We start from the raw sequence: 18,275 nt of genomic DNA, 5'->3' as shown, positions 1-18,275 counted from the left end.
GAACAGCCCCAGAATACTCGCCGACACTTTCGCTATGTGCGCTGGTGACATTGTTAGCCGGCGCTGCACGGTAGATACTGAACACCGTTAAGCCTTACAGCCACCGCGAGACTACAGCGGAGCGCATGCGCTGCACATTAAGTGCCGCTAGAAAGAGCGAGAATAAATTGATTCTACGGTACCTGGAACAGGCTTGCTAATCGGGCTTCCTCGGATGGCGGTCGCTAGCGTCGTTTTACATGGCCCACCTTGGCTCAGCGTCCGAGGGGCCGGTTCACTTCGAAGGCATTCGAAGGCACGCGACCGTGCGCGGCGAGAACGTGGCTCGCAGCCGCTCTGGTTGGTTCTGTGCGCTGGCGATGATCATGCTGCTGCCCGCCGTCACCGCCGATCAGTGGGCGCCTGCTGCCAGCCAACCAGCTGAAGAAGTGAAGGTTGGAGGATATGGTGCAGGGGGGTTGCTGCTGCAGCTCACTGCAGCAGCCGTGTTTTCTTTACCCCAGCGTTTTGTATAGTTAAGCTAGATCTGATCGTAAATGAATTAGTTGCTAGCGTTACTTCGTATAACATTCCCATTTCTTGCTATCGCATTCATTGGTTCACCCTTGAGGCGAAAATGTGATTTGTTGACCTGTGATGATGGCTCATACCCAAGAGAGGGAATTGGCATAGTAGTGGGTGGATTTTTTCATTAAATTCTATTAGACATCGTTGCTCATCACGGTTTTCTTCTTTTCTGTGGATACTAGTACGGCTTCCCAATATGATTTTGTTTTCAGTCTATCAATGGTTTGCATATTTATTTAAGGCTAAAAACTTCTCATATTGCTTTTCTTCAAGCCACCCAATCCTACACTGTGCGCATAGGACTTTTCTTTCGTGGTTTAAGGGAAGGTAAATTGACCATGCTTTACGCGCTTTAAAGCGTTTGTTAAACATTCTAAGTGAGCCAGGATTATATTAGTGAACAAGACTGTCTAGTAGATGTGCAATGGGAAGACTCCTGCGCGTTGACCGTCTTCAGTTCACATGCACGATAGGCAGCGTGTGTACAGTACATTATCATTGAATTATAGCACATATTCGCCTGTTACCTCCCTCTCTTTATTCTTCTTTCTCTCGTTTTTTCTTATTCCTCTGTGAGGAGTAGCAAATTAGACACACTATCTCCAGGCCGACCTCTCCTCCGTTCTCTTCACTAAATGAACCCCAGTTTCCGAGGTCGTTATTGTTATTGTCGCCGTCATGCTTTCAAATGTCTAGACACTTTGCCTATAAAAAGCCAAATCTATGCTCAAACGTGATCGCACTCATTCAAACATAGCACAAACCTTTGTGCAGGCCAGCGGTAATCGTTTACTTGCAAAAATATTGCTTTCGCGCAATCGACCCGTGTAATCTTTCTCTCTTTGGCGTCACCGCATGAAGGTCGCTAGGAAGATTTAAACGAGCGACCTTTATGTCCTTTGAACAAGGGTAGGCAATGACGGCTCTGCTTTTTCCAACTCTGTTGGTCGCTACTGCACTTTCCTGCTTACCTGCCATCTTCATATAGTTTGCGCCATTGAGTCTGTCGCCTAGCCATGGCTTTTTATAGAAAATAAAATGCGTTGGCAACAAATATTGGTCAGTATCCGCAATAACCTCTTACACTGCAATCTATACGAGCCAATCCTCTAATACTGGAGGTATTAGGCATGACAGCCGTCCATTGCAAAAGAACGTCTGCGAACGCAAAACTTTGGTTGAATTCCCACTGCTAAGGAAGCGCTGAAGCTATTAGTGACCAAAAATGTGCTAGAAATTAATAAGAATAGGGCACACGGTATGGGCACGCGCAAGCACACCACAGCTCACTCCTATTAGACATCCCATCACACGGCAATGGGAGGCAGCGCTGTCAAGCTCAGACTCGACCAGCCAGGTGAAGTGGTTTACCGTGCGAGTAAGGGCAGCTAAGGCCGCTGGATTCCCGAACTAAGGAAAGGTTTCGTCATTGGCCGATCGGCTTCTCTGACGTGTTCAGCGTCAGGATTGGCTGAACATTTAAGAACTCTTAAGAACATTTTTAGAGTAAGACGCTTTCGGCGAATACGCTTCTGCGCTGTTTCCGGACTCGTTGCAAATCAGGGATACTGCCACAAGTGCCATTTGCAACTGAACGGGCACTGTAGCTAGCAACATCGCAATTGACTAGCGCCTGCTCTTGTCAACAATTGTAGCGTAGCCGAGCATGGTTCGTGCTGTGTAGGCGTCGAACAAAAGACAACTACAAGTACGCGCACTTACAGGGCCACATTGGCACAAGATTCAGGCACCGCACTTTTAATGCTCTCTCAACTGAAGTTATGTACACGACTACATGACAGAGAAAAAGGAGACAAAAGAAAAACAAAGCGAGTAGGCGAGCGTGAATAAAGGGCCCGACGTTGTTCAGAGCTGCTCGTTCAGCTTTTTCTTGCGTTGGTTCATTCCTTCTGGCTCCGAGTCCTCCAGGAAGCCGTCGTTAGGGTCGGCCGGGTAGCCATCGTTCTTGTCGAGGTCGTCCCTTTTGGCGCCCCAGTTGTTGGGCCGATTGCGACGGCCTTCTCCGCGGGATCCCTTGAAGCCGCCCTTGCGGACGTTGCCTTCTCCACTGTTCCTGCCGCGCTCCTCTGCATTGTTGCTGCTGCGTTCATCGTAGCCGCCGCCGCCGTGATGCGCGCCTCCTTTTCTGGCATGCTTGCCGCGCCTGCTATCTCGACTCGGGTGGTCATCGTTGTCGCGACGCGGCTCGGGTCGCTTTCTCTCCGACGCCGACGAGTCGTCGTCGTCGTGGCTTCTCGGGTAGTCCTCGGCTTGAGGAATGCGAGGCTCGAGCGGCATCTTGCGAAGTGGAGGGTAGAATGGGTTCTCGGTGGTTTCCTTGAGAGAGAAGGGAGGAAAATATAAATCATTACTTTAATAATAATTGTTGGGGTTTAACGTCCCAAAACAACGATAGTATTATGAGCGACGCCGCAGTGGAGGGCTCCGAAAATTTTGGCCACCTGGGGTTCATTAACCTGTACCTAAATCTAAGTACATGGGCTTCTAGCATTTTCGCCCCCCAACTAAAATGCGGCCGCCGCGGCAGGGATTCAATCCCGCGACCTGCGCGTCAGCAGTCGAGCACCTTAACCACTAGGCCAACGTGGCGGGTAAACACATTTTCGGAGTAATAAATGTTAAATAAATATGAACCGCGCACCAAAAGCGAACATTTATGTTGTAGAATTGTTTACAGCAATTCTCTTGTTAGTCCTGGAAACGTTCGAAATGGAAAGCGATCTCCAAAGCTGCGCTAATTCCGTAATACTCTGTCGTCGAAGCTGCCTAAGCGATATCATTTTACACTCATTTGCTGCGAAGTGAATCCTCCTTACAGCGACGCTAAATTCAGTTCGAAGCGGGCGTCTGAAACCGCCGCCATGTTTAACGTATGCGCTATGTTAACCAGGCAAACGCAGCAAAGCTAAATCTGAGAAACAGTGTGTGCAGGAAAAACGCGACGGGTAATCTAGCGTTCTGCGTGTCCGTATTTCGATACCGCTATTCCGCTGCATAAAACTGTCAGGTCTCTGAGTGCAAAAATGAAAAAAAAAAAAAAAACTTAGGCGCGTAAACAAATATAGTGCAATCTTCACAGCATTTGCTTTGTACTGTATTGCCTTTCCGCAGCGGAGTTCATGAAGCTTTTCGCTAGTATTGGCCGGGTTTCTGCATGCGCTAATGTGTCCCGCATCCCGATTGACTGACAGCTGCTCTTATGAACAGTTCTCGCGTACAGCATTGTTCTTTCTTTTTTCGGATATGGGCCTTGAAAACGTACGTACGACTGTTGCACGTTAACGTATACTACATGACAAGTTTAGCGTACGAATAGCATTTTCGCACTTTGACAAATGGCGTTGGTAAATAGAAATGATGGAAAAGATAGTATGCGTGTGTCCCACTTCTATGCGAATTGCCTAGATGACTGCGCCGTTGGTTGATATCTCAGATCGCCAATATATATGGTGAATATAGCTGTCGCTTCTTCTCAGCTCACTTGGTCCCGTCTTCACTCACTCACCCTCCTCTCACCCACACACACACCACACACACACACACACACACACACACACACACACACACACCACACACACACACCACACACACAACACACACACACACACACACACCACACACACACAACACACACACACACACACACAACAACACACAACACACCACACACACACCACACACACACACACACACACACACACACACACACACACACACACACACACACACACACACACACACACACACACACCACACACACACACACACACACACACACACACACACACACACACACACACACACACACACAACACACACCACACACACAACACACACACACACACACACACACACACACACACACACACACACACACACACACACACAGAGAGAGAGAGAGAGAGAGGTATTACACTGGAACTGTTCGTGAGAACAGATGCAAAGCAATCGCAATGTCGGACAGAATAATGAAGTTCGCTGGGGGGGGGGGGGGGGTTGCGGACAAACAGCTTTGCGACTTTAATCCCTGAATCGCAGCTTTAGCGGCTGGCTAGATATATACTACAAAGATTTAATTAGCTCGACTATAGTCCTTTCTCATGGCCTATCGGTCACTTCCAGTCGATGTTGGGGATTATGTATGCGGAACACCACTTGGGCCGCTGAATTAGCGCACAAAGGGCATTTCATTGAAACAATCGTTATCCCCTTCAGTCACGAATTATGATGCACTGTCTGCAAATGCGTCAAATTCGCGTAGTATAGTTCGAAAGCACTCAGTATTACATTCCAAGAAAGAAAATGAAGTAATGTGTTGTTTTTTTTAGAGTTTCAGTAATTAATGTTAATTAGCTTATAACTCATTATCTAATTATTCTGCCATCAGTCAGCTTTAATACTTGCATAAAAAGAATCAACTATTAAGACCGAAATGCACGCACAGTTTGTTTTTGGTTGTATTCGTTTCGAGCGGAGAAAAAAAATACTCTTGACGTCGGTCCTGGAGCGCGACACATCGAAGAATCGTCTGACATGGTAGTGTCTCCAGCAAAGTGATCCTCTACAGCATTATGAACCACAATAAAAATAAATGACCGCTAGTTGCCCACTCAGGAAGCGTGCACGAATGTTCACACTGAGTTTCAGGCAGTTTGAAGAAACACGCGGCGTGTGACGCGCCTGCAATGTTCGCGTACACAATTGTGTACACAGTGAATGAAGGGGTTATTCTGAGGACAGCTACGAGGCGCGTATCCAAGTACGCAAAGAGTGTGTGCCAATTCTTGCCAGCGTTTTAAGATAATCTATTTTGACAGCTAAGGAGAAGATAGCGTTTAAGAACCCATTGACAACGGCTATCTGACTTGACGCTGCCCGACGTCAACAATATCGCTTTATCTTTACGCTGAGTACACGAACGTAAGGAAAGCAGCGTTTAATTATTTTCCCACAAGAAAGCCTACATGACAACTTTTTTTCTTCAACGTAAGCGGTCATGTTGCGTTTGCAAGGCCCGTTGTTCAACTGCCGTCCAGCTTTCCTGATTGCGCACCTCTGTTTGCAGGCTGCATTGTTGTCGACATTGAGCTGTCTTCGCGAAGCCTAGCCTTGTCACTGCCGGCTTCTTCATAACAGGAACGAAACTTAAGTCTACCTTTCTCCTTTCGCTTCATTCTCTTTACTGCGCTAGTATTTCGCACGAAAAAAATGAAAATAACACGGACAGACGAGTTTGTTTCATTGCATTGATCTTGTGCGAATAGCGGCGCAGCCAACCGAGTGATATCGCTCCGACTAGCAGCTAGCGAAGCTTAACTCATCTGTCGAGCCGCCTACGGCGATTACGGAAACACACCCGTGAAAATTATCCGTCGGGTGCCTTCCACAGGCTTTTCTCAGAGCCACCATCAGATGCGACCGCGTCGGTTTTTTCTTTACCCTTTGTGCTCTCAGGCTTTAGACAAATTTAAGTGACGTGCGTCCAAAGGACTCATTAGCTGCTCTAGTTAAACGTGTGTAAGGCACAGTACGTAATTATAACACCGTAGAAAAGAAGGGTGGGTGTGATGCTGAGGCTCTCCGCCAGAACAAGAAAACAAAAAACATTGATTATACCCCGCGCCAGTTCTAAAGTTACAAAATTCGCATGTGTTCTTGTGGACGCAAAGGATCGCCGTTCATCCTGATCTCTTGACGTGCTGTATATACTGAATATCATTTGCTTCGGTTAAAACTATCGCATGCGCTTCTTGAACTTTCAACGTGTGTCGTTGGCAATGAATCACTGGTAATGGAGTCTAGTACCTTGAAATCTTGGTCTGTGTGCTTGAAGAATCTTCGGCGCGTGGGGCCACCTTCGTGTTCCGGCGGTGGCGATGTAGGTTCGATGGGTCTTGCTTCCGGAATGTTTTCGGACAGGCGCGGCCCACCCTCGTTATGTGGGACGCCTTCTTTATGCGGCACGCCTTCTTTATGCGGGACGCTGTCTTTATGCGCACCGCTGGTGTTGGTTGCTGCGGCGCCCGTATTCTCTCCACCTACACGGCCGCGTTTATCTGCACGGAGAGTCGTAGAAAAGTTGCGCATATTTGTAACAACGCTGTCGCTCTTTACCACTTGTTCATCGACATATCACTCGGTTATTTGTGTTTGCGCTGTTGCACCTAATCTCTGCAGATTATCTGGCGTTATGCGTCACTTACCAAATTTGTTGTCGTCTGAAAAGAGGCTCAGCAAAGTTTTAAGCACGCAATAATCATTCTTCTAGTAGCGGGTTAACTTTGCTGGAGTTATGGACGATCGCCTTTGTTCACACGCAGCAAAACTTGCGTAAGCCTCGAAGCTGCTCTTTTATGTTCCCGCTTTAGAAGCGCCGGCTACTCATATTTGTTCGCTAGTGTGGTCGCTAAAGTATGCAATTGACACAGCACGCAGGAACTCCGACTTTCGACTACCGTAGCTCTATCGGGTGAGATAATACCAATTGGCCATCTCCTGCCAATGAGGAAATGTTTTTACATAACCAATTCAATATGTCAAAGCTGTGACTGAATGTGAAGATCGCTGAATAATGGTGATCGCATCGTATACATAGAGTCGGTCTGCGCACGCGTACCTTTCGCCAGCGTTATCGCGCCCCAACGTTTTTGTAACGAACTTTAATTTAACAACTTTGTTATTTACTATTTCGCCCTCAATTCTTGTACGCGATTTCAGCTTTCCTGTGGTCGCGATTTCGACACTGTGAAATTTACTTTCGCCTCAATAAGCCGGTTCCTCGACAACTGCAATTAACTTACTCAACTTGTTCACAAAGAAGGACTTCCAGCATTCTTTACTTGATATCCACAGCCATTTGGGAGCTCTGCGTAACCGGTAGTGCTAATCGCAGCTAACAGCACCGCAAATACCCCAATGCACCTTTGTTATTTAAGCTCTGTAAAAGTACTGCTTCGCAATAAATTGAGGTATATCGGCCAATAATTTTGTTGTTTGTTGGTTGTTGCAAACTTGTGCGTTAAGGGCACCACTTGTAGCGTCCTCGATCCCTCCCATCCATCATTGTTTCAGTGAATGTTTGCTACTTACTTTGTGTGCATTTATTCTGAAGGTTGTAGAGAAGGACACTCAGCACATGGACAGCGTGATGGTGGAACTCGGAGCTTTCTCCACAGTTCAGTGTCCGGGCGATTGTATTCGTGCACTGAATGAAGTTCCGGTAGGCTCTGCAAGCATAAAGGGAAAAAAAGGTCATTGAGAGTTGAGGTGTGAGAGTTAATGGCACCCAATGAGGGGTCATTGCATGCCATTAATAGAGCTGGGTCATATTTCCGAAACCTCATTAAGCGTTCAGTGCCGTCTGCGGTTAGCCAGCCTTCAAACATGCTCATTGGCTGCAACTGTCGAGTAGTTGCAGACGAGGACATTGCTGTCCTTCGTCCGTCCACCTTATGTGTGCTGCAACTACTGAACATGCAAGATCCCCAAGTAGCCCACATGCAAGCCGTTATAGCGATCAAACTGCCGATTGCCTCGTTAACACGCTACCAACCGTGGCAGCTTAGTACGTAAGGTGTCGCACTGCTAAGTTTGAGGACGCGGGTTCGATACCTGTGCACGCCGGCCGTATTTCGATGGGGGCGAAATGCAAAAACACCCGTGCACTTAGACTTAGGTGCATGTTGAAGAACCCAAGGTAAAGTGAGCTCCAGAGTTCACTGACACTCCTTGTATCGGCGAGGTGACCGAGGGTGTCATGCCAAAAGAGAAAATACCTCTGGCGGTGCTATAGCCGAGTGCCGGTGACTGCACACAGCGGCCCGACATGGTTCACCAATGTTGCACGTTTGGCTTGTTGGTGCAGCATTTGCGCGCACCCGTTGTAGCGCACCCGACAGAGGACACCAGGGAACATGAAACGGACACCCACTTGGCGCTTACTTTGAATAAATTATTTTTAATTGCAGGATTAGGGCGTACAATCAGCCTTCACTCGACCTTTATACAACACGTGCTCGAAGCATCCTGATAACATCCACGATATTCGTAGGGGCTCACGTGATAAGTGATCGCACGACGCTGAAATTATTGCAGCTCTTTTTCAGTTAATGGAGAGCGATGGTTCGCTGATGCACGAGCACGTCACCACAAATTCCTGTGCCCTGTGCCGGGTGCGCTACATCTTTATCCTACATTAAAGATGCCAAATTAAAAATTTCAAATTTTTTTTAATAAAGCTCGAATTTTTTTCTACTTAGTTTGATGTGCGATTTATCGCACGACAATTTGCTGAAAAAACTATTCTTTCTGCTCGTTTCTTTCGAAAGATAGATAAACAAATTAATCCCATCCGCGGTGTAATCGCTGCACTTGTTTGAAATCTTTGTTCGCTTTTTCAGAACACATCTTTCTTTTTCAAATTCTTCGCCCAGCCACGGTGGTTATGGCGCTCGACTGCTGACCCGAAAGTCGCGGGATGGAATCCCGGCCGCGGCAGCTGCATATTCGATGGAGGCGAATATGTTTGAGGCCCGTGCACTTAGATTTAGGTGCACGTCCCCAGGTGGTCGAAATTCCCAGAGCCCTCCACTACGGTGTCTCTCATAATCATGTCGTGGTTTTGGGAAGTTAAAACCGCAGATAATATTATTATGATATTTTCAAATTGTTCATAGGCATACAAGCGTTACTTTTTTTTTTCCTAATAAAGATTTTTTGCGAAATTTGCCATATCGAAATATTGGTTGTGCGATGAACCTCAATAAGTAATATCGCACCACGATTTTTGACACGGCTGCGTTTTGTTCCAAGGTTTACCCATTTCAAGCACCCATTTTGTTTGGTTATTTCATCACTCTGCTTCGAGTGCTTATCTCATCTCATCAATTTTGGTTCACTGCACCGGTCAAAGCCTCCCTTAGGCTTCTACCAAGATTTTTTTTAATTTAGTGGAGTTATAGTTACGAGTGCTGGCTGGAGACGAACATTTAATAAAACTTTCAGTTAAAAACAGAAGAAAGTTACTTTTTGAAGCTCTCACGGGTCTATATAAGTGCGGTTTAGAATGTAGACTAATAATCTGTATCACTTATTTGTTTAGTATTTCTCCCGACACTTGAAAGTCTAGCACATGAAAATTTCGTCCTTTCTATGCGTCAGAGCGCACACGACGTAATGAAGCGACAACTTACTCGCACTTTCTGAAGTCGTCATTCGTGTGTGTTACGACTTCGTTGAACACCAAGGCACACGCCAGAAACTCTCGAGATGCCTCCTCTTCTTTGCAGTTGTCGGCCTTCGCAAGCACCGCGGCCATCGATGCTGTTGGTTGAAAGATGATCTTTCTAAACATGACGACCGCGACGCTTGCATGATTTTTCTTAATTGTAATCTCGCATCCTTTTCGACTTCGCATCGCAAGCTTATAACGCATTCCACTGCATGTTAATAAGCTATATAGCTTCAGGTTATCAAGAGTGGCTGCTAGAAGTTTTGGCATATAACCCGCTATGCAGCTTCTTCATATCCTTGGTTATAGCGCTGTATCTAATAATTTATTTGGTGTAATTAGTGCTACATTAACCAAATAGAGATCGAGTAGCGGATGAAGTGTCTTCTCTCCTGTCGTCTCTTTAAGAATACAGTAGAACCATTCAGGAATGTCAATTTTTTTGCTATATTTCCACAACGTGTAATGATCAGGAAAATCGTAAGCCTTGCTATAATCGATGAAACAAAAATACGAAGCCTTTTGGTATGTTTTGCAGGTTTCCATGAACCATCTCATACTTGCTAAGTGGTGTCTGGTACCCCCCCCCCCTTTTTTTTTTAAATCTACCTGCTTTGCACCATTTCTCTCCGTGTAAAGTTCTAGCCTTTCCAGCAGTACTTTTAGGAGTTTACTAATATGAAATATTCAGACGATGGCTCTATGGTTTGAGATGCACATATATTAGAAATGGGAGAGGCGGCCATTCTGTCAATTCGTTTATCTCTAGGGCATGCGCGTTGTTTTGTCAGGCTTGGTGGCACTGTCTCAAACAATAGCGGTAGTATTCCGATTCCCTTACTGTTCACTTTTTCCTTGAAGAGAGATGGGCTGATTTCGAGCTCCCTGAGGCACACTTCCTTGTACCGGGCGGTGATGGCTTTCGGGAAATACTCCAGATGTTTAATGAATTCGGGATTCTTTTGGCAACTTGCCGATTCTGTGACAGGCGTCAAGCAGTGGTAGTAGCGAAGAATGGTTCTGAAAATGGCAGGAAGAATCCAGAATTGTAGAGCACTACAGTTTTCTAGTGCATGCGATGGGTGAGTTAATTTTGTATCCATAATCAACGAAACTGCTACATCACTGCAGCACCTGGTTTCTTTGTTGAATCTAATTGGCTTTGAATTGGACGCGGCCTTATGTACCGTTAAACAAAAAACAACAACAACAACAACAAACATTTCTTAGCAACAATCGTACCAGATATACATGCATCGGCATTTGCTGCATTGTACGGGTGTTACCTTTTTTGTTGTGTGTAGCTCCTTCAGTGCATAATACAGTGCTAAAAGTAAATGATGGTCATTACAACCATTAAGTGGTGATGTAATGATCGCAGGTGTGCTGTCAGCGCAACAACCCCATTCTCACACAGCAAACGACCTCCACAATCGCCAAAAAATGAAATTTGATTCATGTCAACCTGAAACATCCAAATAACGAAGAAACAATGTTTCTTTTCTAGTACACTAGGAAATACGAAGACTGTGAAAATGCCCTGTTTATGACGAATTATGCAGGATGATGGCACCTATGTTTGAATCATAAAACGAATGTGTCGCTATGAAGCTTTTCCCCGTTACAAATAACGGTACTGTACAGCACACCAGCCAAACACGAATGCCTGAAGGCAATAACCTGACTACAAAAAAATTGGGAGGCAATTTACTCGGGCTAAATATTTACATTTCACCGCTAGATCTTTGCAGCATGATAAAGATGTTAATGTTCACTAAAGCAATGTCGCCGAATCTCACGCATTCAAGTGCAACGTGATTCCTCGAGTATCTTATGAAAACATAAATCGACGAATCTTACGGAGAACTTCGTCCATTAAGTTACATATCTCGTAAACCGGAAACTAACAGGTTATGAAACAGCGCAATCAGTATTTCCAACACCCTACGCTAGAGTGGTTAGCAATACACGCTCTGGAAGATTGTCAGGGCGAGCATGTTAGCGATGGCAGCTGCCTAACCACAAGCAGCTTTTACGAACGAAAGCCTTAACGAAACCCATTGGCAGCTACTTTTACCGTGTCATACATCATGAATGGCTCGCGTCTTGTCTGCGAACAGTTCTAACGCAGCTTAAGTTCGGAACAACTAAGTTCCGTTAGAACGTTCATAATGCGATAACCTTAAAAACATTAAATGGTCTAAAAAAAAGCGAAGACTGAGCCAAACATTTCATTTAAGCATTAAGCTTGTCGTACAGCAGCTGCGACTGCATTTTCGATCATTTGCTTGATCTCTCGCTCTCTCTCTCTTTCTCGCACACGCACTGCAGTTCATTTACGTCATCAGGCGACATTGCACGGCACGCAACGACAGACGCTGCTGACGTAGTTTTGTACTTCGCGGACAAACGGTTTACCTGCAAGACTTTTTCACTGCCTTGGACGGTTCGTTTAATTGAGAGAGTGCCTTCATGTCAGACTCGAAGTCCTTCGTACAGGTGAGTTCAACGGCCCACGCCGTCGCCGGGCTGCACTCAGCCGAGAGCTTCACCTTGGCCATGCGGAACCGGAGGCGCCGAACTTTCAAGCCTCGCCGGTTCGTTTCTGCGCCGACAACGCATAAAAGTGTTTCAGACGAAGTTACGGAACGGAATTCGAGAGCATAATAGCTACAGCGCAGTGTGCACAAGTGCACAATACCTTAGCTCTATTCTAATTAATAATGGAAATAATGTTAATGAGAGCTAAAAAAAAAGCGAAGACTGAAATGTTTCGTAACAACGGAAACGGTGAGACCATTAGAGAGCCGTGTTTGTTGCGTTCCCCACGACGATGAGAATAAGCTCCTCATCTGCGCATATATCTCTTAATGACACATCTTCGTTTCAGAAATTCCATGAGCTATATGTTAATGTAACCCACTCGCTAACATTCGATTAGTTCAATTTTAACACGAACGTATTTCTTTTGCGGAGTTTTGATCGTTTCAATGTTACGTTTGCAAGGTTTTTGTTCTGCTGTCTCTCCTTAAATCAGACTTGAAATACGTTCGCGCAGAATACTGCTGACACCGCGGGACGCATAGCTCACCGTAGATCGCTCTCTTCACTGGAACATGGTGCATCGCTCTTCGAAAGATGAACGCTTTACGAATTCCTTGCAGAGAGCGCATGAAAGGGCTAAAGCGAACGGTCAACTGTTTGAATCAAGACATAGGCCCACGAACTTTCTGACCGCTCAAAACTTGAAACCGTTGGACAAAACAAAATTTTGCTTTTCTCTTCCTTGCCCGAACGTGGTTGAGTAATCTGCGTTCTGTCGGGAACCGCATGTGTACGACCGAAACTCGGCCGCCGCAAACACAAGCCACGTGCCGGTCTCTATAGGCGTGAAGGCTGGCCTTACACTCGATCGGCTATTTAATGCTCTCTAGGCCGTTTCAATCAGTTGGAACAAATTTAGGCTTCGCTCGTCAAGTCGCGCGCGACGCCTCGGCCTGAAGTTGCAAACAACTTAGTCGGATCCATTAGCGTGCTCATTTGAATGGTTTTCATGAGCAGTGCGGCACATCGCATGCAGTGCCCGCCTCGGCTCTCTGGGAGGCGGCAGCTATGCTTACTAAAAAAAGTAGCCAAGATTGTTGTTTTCGCGAAACGCCTGAGAATTCCATGGAGGCTTGGATCTCATTGTTCGATTACCGTGAGTTTTTCATATTTTTGGAAAAGAGCAGGGGAGCAAACTGAGAAATTGGCTGGATGTTTTTTTCTTTACGTTGGACTTGACGCGCAATAATAATAATAATAATAATAATAATAATAATAATAATAATAATAATAATAATAATAATAATAATAATAATAATAATAATAATAATAATAATAATAATAATAAAGCACACGTTACAAAAGAAAGTTTAGTGTATTCTGTCCATGACCGACGCTGTAGGCAGCCTGTATGGTGCCCGTCCGTGTCCTTCCCCTGCATAACAGGCCCTTTATCTGCGTGTACATAGATGCAATAACCTTACTGCGATAAGTACTCTTACTTATAGCAGGCAAGAAAACGAATGCGCCAGTTCGTATGCAGTGATGGAAAGGTTCGATAAGATAGAGGCGACGAAAGTACGCTGGCGGTCTTACCTTTGGTTATGTTGAAACAGTCAACACTGTAGCCCTGTATGATGCCCCGAATCTTGTGGAGCTCTTGGGATATGAATGTCCTTTCGTAACAGCTCGACTGGATCATCACACTGGCGACGCACATCTTGTACTTACGCAGTGCGCTAAGGAAGAAGTCAAGCATTAAAAAAAACGTTTCACCATCGCGACTTTAAAGCTTGTTTTTAATGACATCAATTAGAGAACTAGAAGCGTTGTCACATGTTTCTAGCGATAGAACAAATGAGAAAACACGGTGGTGTAGATAACTTATATAACAAAACAGTGAAATTTTTGGTAGTGGATAGTAGTCTGGCATTGTGAATAAGCACTCGTCATTTGTCTTGCACCCACTGGCAGCTTTTTGTAGTGCTATAAGCGGGCCGTTCTCCAGGTTCTTTGCGCATAGTTTTTTTTGTTCAATTATTTTTTGTCGAGAAACACGATGGTCATGTTGGAACTGGGTTGCATTCTCGACTACTCAGAAGAAAAGGAGCCAGAGAGGGAGTAAAAACAAAACGACGAGACCTACTAGCAAACGTAATCGTGACTGCCGTGGTGGTGAGGCAGATTCATCCGCAAGATGCGGTCGCATTCAGACTGTCCTCTCCGGAAGCTGTCCACCTCGCATTCAGCTCTAGGCGGTATTTGCTCTTCTGGAACGAGCGCAAAGAGAAAGTGTCTTTAGTTGCAGGTGACGAGCGCCTTAACATACATATAACGATACAAGCTCATTCTATACCGACAGCTGTAGCATTCGCTGTTCTGTGACAAAATGTTTAGCAATTTCATTTTACTGTGTCATGTTAACGAAAGAGATCTTTTCAGGTTCTACCGAAGCATCTTCGAAAAAGACAACAATGCCGCATAGTTTTTGCGCGTGGCTCGCCATGTCTGCCGAGTACTGTTGCATGCACACTACCCCGCCAGCACCTTTGCAATTCAACGTGATATGAATTACATTATGGGGCTTAAGGTCATCAAACTGTCTTCGGTTATAAAGGACGCCGTAATGAAAAGCTCCGAGCTAATTTTGATTTTCTGACTTTCTTTGATGTAGCCCTAAATCTTTAGTAAATCAGCGTTGTTGAATTCCACCCCCCATCGAAAGCAGGCAGCCGCGGCGCGGAATCGACCCCGCGATTTAGTGCTTCGCCGCACAACGTTACCGTCAGAAAGCTCCAGCGGCGGCCATTTGAATAAATGAGAATTCCGTCAACGCAGTTCAAGCTCAACTGCACAGGATATTAGCGCCAGACGTCGCGCTGCGAATCGCATAACTATTTTTAGGAGCCGGGTCGGCTCCTAAAAATAGTTATGGTGGTGAAGGTGGGGGGCACTGATGAAGGAACACGTTCATTGGTGGTCAGAAGTGCCGCCTGCAGGGCGTTAAGGCTCGTTTACACTTACGACTAGCACAGGTCGCGCGACCAAGTTATCGCAAGCCGACTGGTCGAAAACTGTCGCAAATGGCCGCTTTGGTCGCAAAGCGACTGCTTTGGCTCACTAGCTCGCTGCTCGATTTTTTAGTCGCGCGACTGCAGTCGCGAACCTCTTAACTAATCAGACGCGCCGGAAAAAGACGTCAGATTTTTTTACAGGGTAATGGCAATTCGAGCACACGTGAATTCTGAGTGGCGACGGGCATATGCAACAACTTCAGTCGCCTATAGTCGCTTTTTGGTCGCCTAATCGCGAGTGGTAGCGCCACAGGTGCCAGTCGCATTTGTGAATGAGCTTTTTGACAGCAAGGTCGACAACTGGGCTAGTTGATAGGGTTCCATTATGGTTAAAGCAGCGCAAAAAAATACGCACGAAGAAGGGGAAACAGCGAGCGCACACTCACAACTGAAAGGTTTATTAGATGAAACATAAAACGAAACATAAAAAGAAGTGAACTCAAACGAACTGCGCAGTCGCTGCGGCGTAGGAAACTTGCCAACTTGCAAAAAGGCAAAGAAAGCAAGATCTTCACTAAACATATCGCGAGTAAGCGCTCGTCGTGTCCCATTTTCCGTCCGTGTTTTTTTTTTTTTCGCTGCTTTAGCCATAAGGGAGCTTTTAGACCACGCGCATGCGACCCACGACTACCAAGATATCCTGGTAGGAATTATGGCAGTACTGAAAACCGGGTCCGTGTATACTCACGATCGTCGTAGCTGTAGCCCGAGGGACTAGGGTTCTCCGGTGGCGGCGCCGGCTTCGGCTCACGGTGACGACGAATCTCGCCGGGGTCGCTCATCCACGGCTGTTCGTCCTCGTCATCGTCGTCATTCTCTACCCGGCCGAGCCTGCGTCCCGTCGCTAGACTTGCAAGAAGCATCAGGACGAGCCCGCTGCGCCAAGAACCAGTCTGCATGGTGAAAGTTGGAGCTGCAGTTCGGTCGCCAACAGCTGCCAGCTAGGCGATTCCACAGCACGAGCTGGCTCTTCCGCGCGCTGCTGGTCTACGAGCTCGCTCGGGCGCGCTGACTGCACAGCTTGATGATGACGGCGGCACCTCAGGGCGCGCGATCACCTGACGTTCTAAGGCAGCGCCGCTTCCCCATTGTCGGCACAGCGCGTAACGTCTCGATCGGTATAGTAAGATAAGTCGTGTCGAATACCGAAGTATCGACTGGTTCGGTTTCGCAAGTGAAAATACGTGAACGCAAGGAAAGCTGCTTATTATTTGTTGTAGGCCATTTTCTTTATATAGAGGGTCATACAAATGTAGGCGCGGAAGCTGGTTTTCATTTGCCACGAGGAAGTCCAAGGACTCCAAATTTCGTGATTCAGGCAACCCGGCCTACTTGGTTCTGGTATATTAACTATATGGAGCTAAAACATGTTGGTGGTTACAGCAGCGATAATAAATTCTGGCCATGAAAAAGAAGACAAAGAAGAAGAAGCGCCGTCTGCACGCGCATCACAGAAAGAAAAGAAAGCGAAAGTGGCGTTAGCTATCTGTCAAGTACACGTGTGAGAATACGCTTTTCAAGAAAGTCTTGTTAATCAAAGTATGCATTCTTGCAATGAAACTTGAAGGAGTAAGTAAAAATTGTGGGACAGCCGAAATGGGCTGTACGATGCTCAAAGGCAATGCATTTTTTGCTCATTTTCTTCTTCCCTTCCTTCCTCTATTTTTCGTCTTTTTATTCCCCTCTCCCATTCCCACAGCGCAGATAACCAACGGGACATGTTTCTGATTAACCTCCAAGACTTGTGCCTTTTTGTTCCCGTTCTTTCTTCTCGCGCGCGCGGCGCGAGACACCACAACCGTGTATAGCGCGACGTGCTTACTCAAACCCTGTACGTTAAAGGTGTCCTGAACCGCTTTTCCAAATAATCATCGAATGACCTCGGTTAATAATATCTGGGGTTTAACGTCCCAAAACCAGGATATGATTATGAGAGACGCCGTAGTGGAGGGCTCCGGAAATTTCGACCACCTGGGGTTCTTTAACCTGCACCTAAATCTAAGTACACGGGCCTCAAACATTTTCGCCTCCATCGAAAATGCAGCCGCCGCGGCCGGGATTCGATCCCGCGACCTTCGGGTCAGCAGTCGAGCGCCATAACCACTAGACCACCGTGGCGGGGCACGAATGACCTCGGTTTCAGATGATTAAAATACTGCGCTACAGTTACCGGGACATTGTTGCGCTTTGCCGTGTCGTTATTTCGCTTGTCGTGTCCACTTCGTAAAGTGTGTCTCCCCCGGCCACCCTCTTTGGTCCCAGTAACCGTAGCACAGTATTTTAATCATGCAAAACCAACTAGTCCAATATTTCACTTTGATAACTCGGTATCGGAATTTATTGCTTCAGGAATCGATTTGGTTGGTAAAACTTCTATTCAGTCCTGCAGTTTGATAGATTGCCGCAAAAATTCTCAAGTCCGTCAAGAACGAGCCGAGTTACAGAAATGTGTCGCACGCTTCAAGTGCTTTCTCTCTTCCTTCGTCCTGAAGAGCCTGCTGGAAGCTACACAGGGAGAGATGGCATGGGGGAAATAAGTTACGTCAGCGCGAATCATGACCTTGAGCGCGCGGGATGAAACGCGATCACTCTCTCCTGTTGTGATTCCTGTGCGTGCTAGTGTGGCTACAGTGTAATGGTACCAGACTATTCTGCCGGGTGCGCTCCATAGCAGACTATGGAGCGCAGTGCAGCGCCGGGTGGGTGCAAATCATCCCAGGTGCATCATCATCATCATCATCATCATCATCATCATCATCATCATCATCATCATCATCAAAAACAAATGATGCAGAGCTTCACTCTCGTTGCAATAGAGGCATAAAGGTGACTGCACCAGA

The 18,275-nt window shown here is 46.3% G+C and overlaps 1 protein-coding gene across 1 annotated transcript; it reads right to left on the bottom strand.

Moving 5' to 3' along the window:
- Positions 1 to 2,419: 2,419 nt before the first annotated feature.
- LOC119382106 (uncharacterized) lies at positions 2,420 to 16,450 on the bottom strand. Its single transcript, XM_037649840.2, has 9 exons — positions 16,124 to 16,450; positions 14,508 to 14,631; positions 13,958 to 14,100; positions 12,236 to 12,422; positions 10,659 to 10,837; positions 9,780 to 9,909; positions 7,678 to 7,814; positions 6,394 to 6,644; positions 2,420 to 2,904 (listed from the first exon to the last, which is right to left on the bottom strand). Exons 1-9 carry the CDS (start codon positions 16,332 to 16,334, stop codon positions 2,434 to 2,436), a joined length of 1,833 nt encoding a protein of 610 aa, XP_037505768.1. The 5' UTR covers positions 16,335 to 16,450; the 3' UTR covers positions 2,420 to 2,433.
- Between the last annotated feature and the right edge of the window lie 1,825 nt (positions 16,451 to 18,275).

The sequence above is a fragment of the Rhipicephalus sanguineus genome, chromosome 1 (genome assembly GCF_013339695.2).
Source record: "Rhipicephalus sanguineus isolate Rsan-2018 chromosome 1, BIME_Rsan_1.4, whole genome shotgun sequence".
Taxonomy (NCBI): Eukaryota; Metazoa; Arthropoda; class Arachnida; order Ixodida; family Ixodidae; genus Rhipicephalus; species Rhipicephalus sanguineus.
This window is presented reverse-complemented; position numbering and strand designations above follow the sequence as displayed.

Bases quoted from the DNA above. Each gene is read 5' to 3' on its own strand.
- LOC119382106 (XM_037649840.2), bottom strand. From the start codon at position 16,334: ATGCAGACTGGTTCTTGGCGCAGCGGGCTCGTCCTGATGCTTCTTGCA. The intron at 14,101-14,507 runs GTAGGTCTCGTC...CTTCTTCCTTAG, and splicing joins AGTCACGATTACGTTTGCTA to CGCACTGCGTAAGTACAAGA. The intron at 6,645-7,677 runs GTAAGTAGCAAA...CTCTCCGTGCAG, and splicing joins TCAGAATAAATGCACACAAA to ATAAACGCGGCCGTGTAGGT.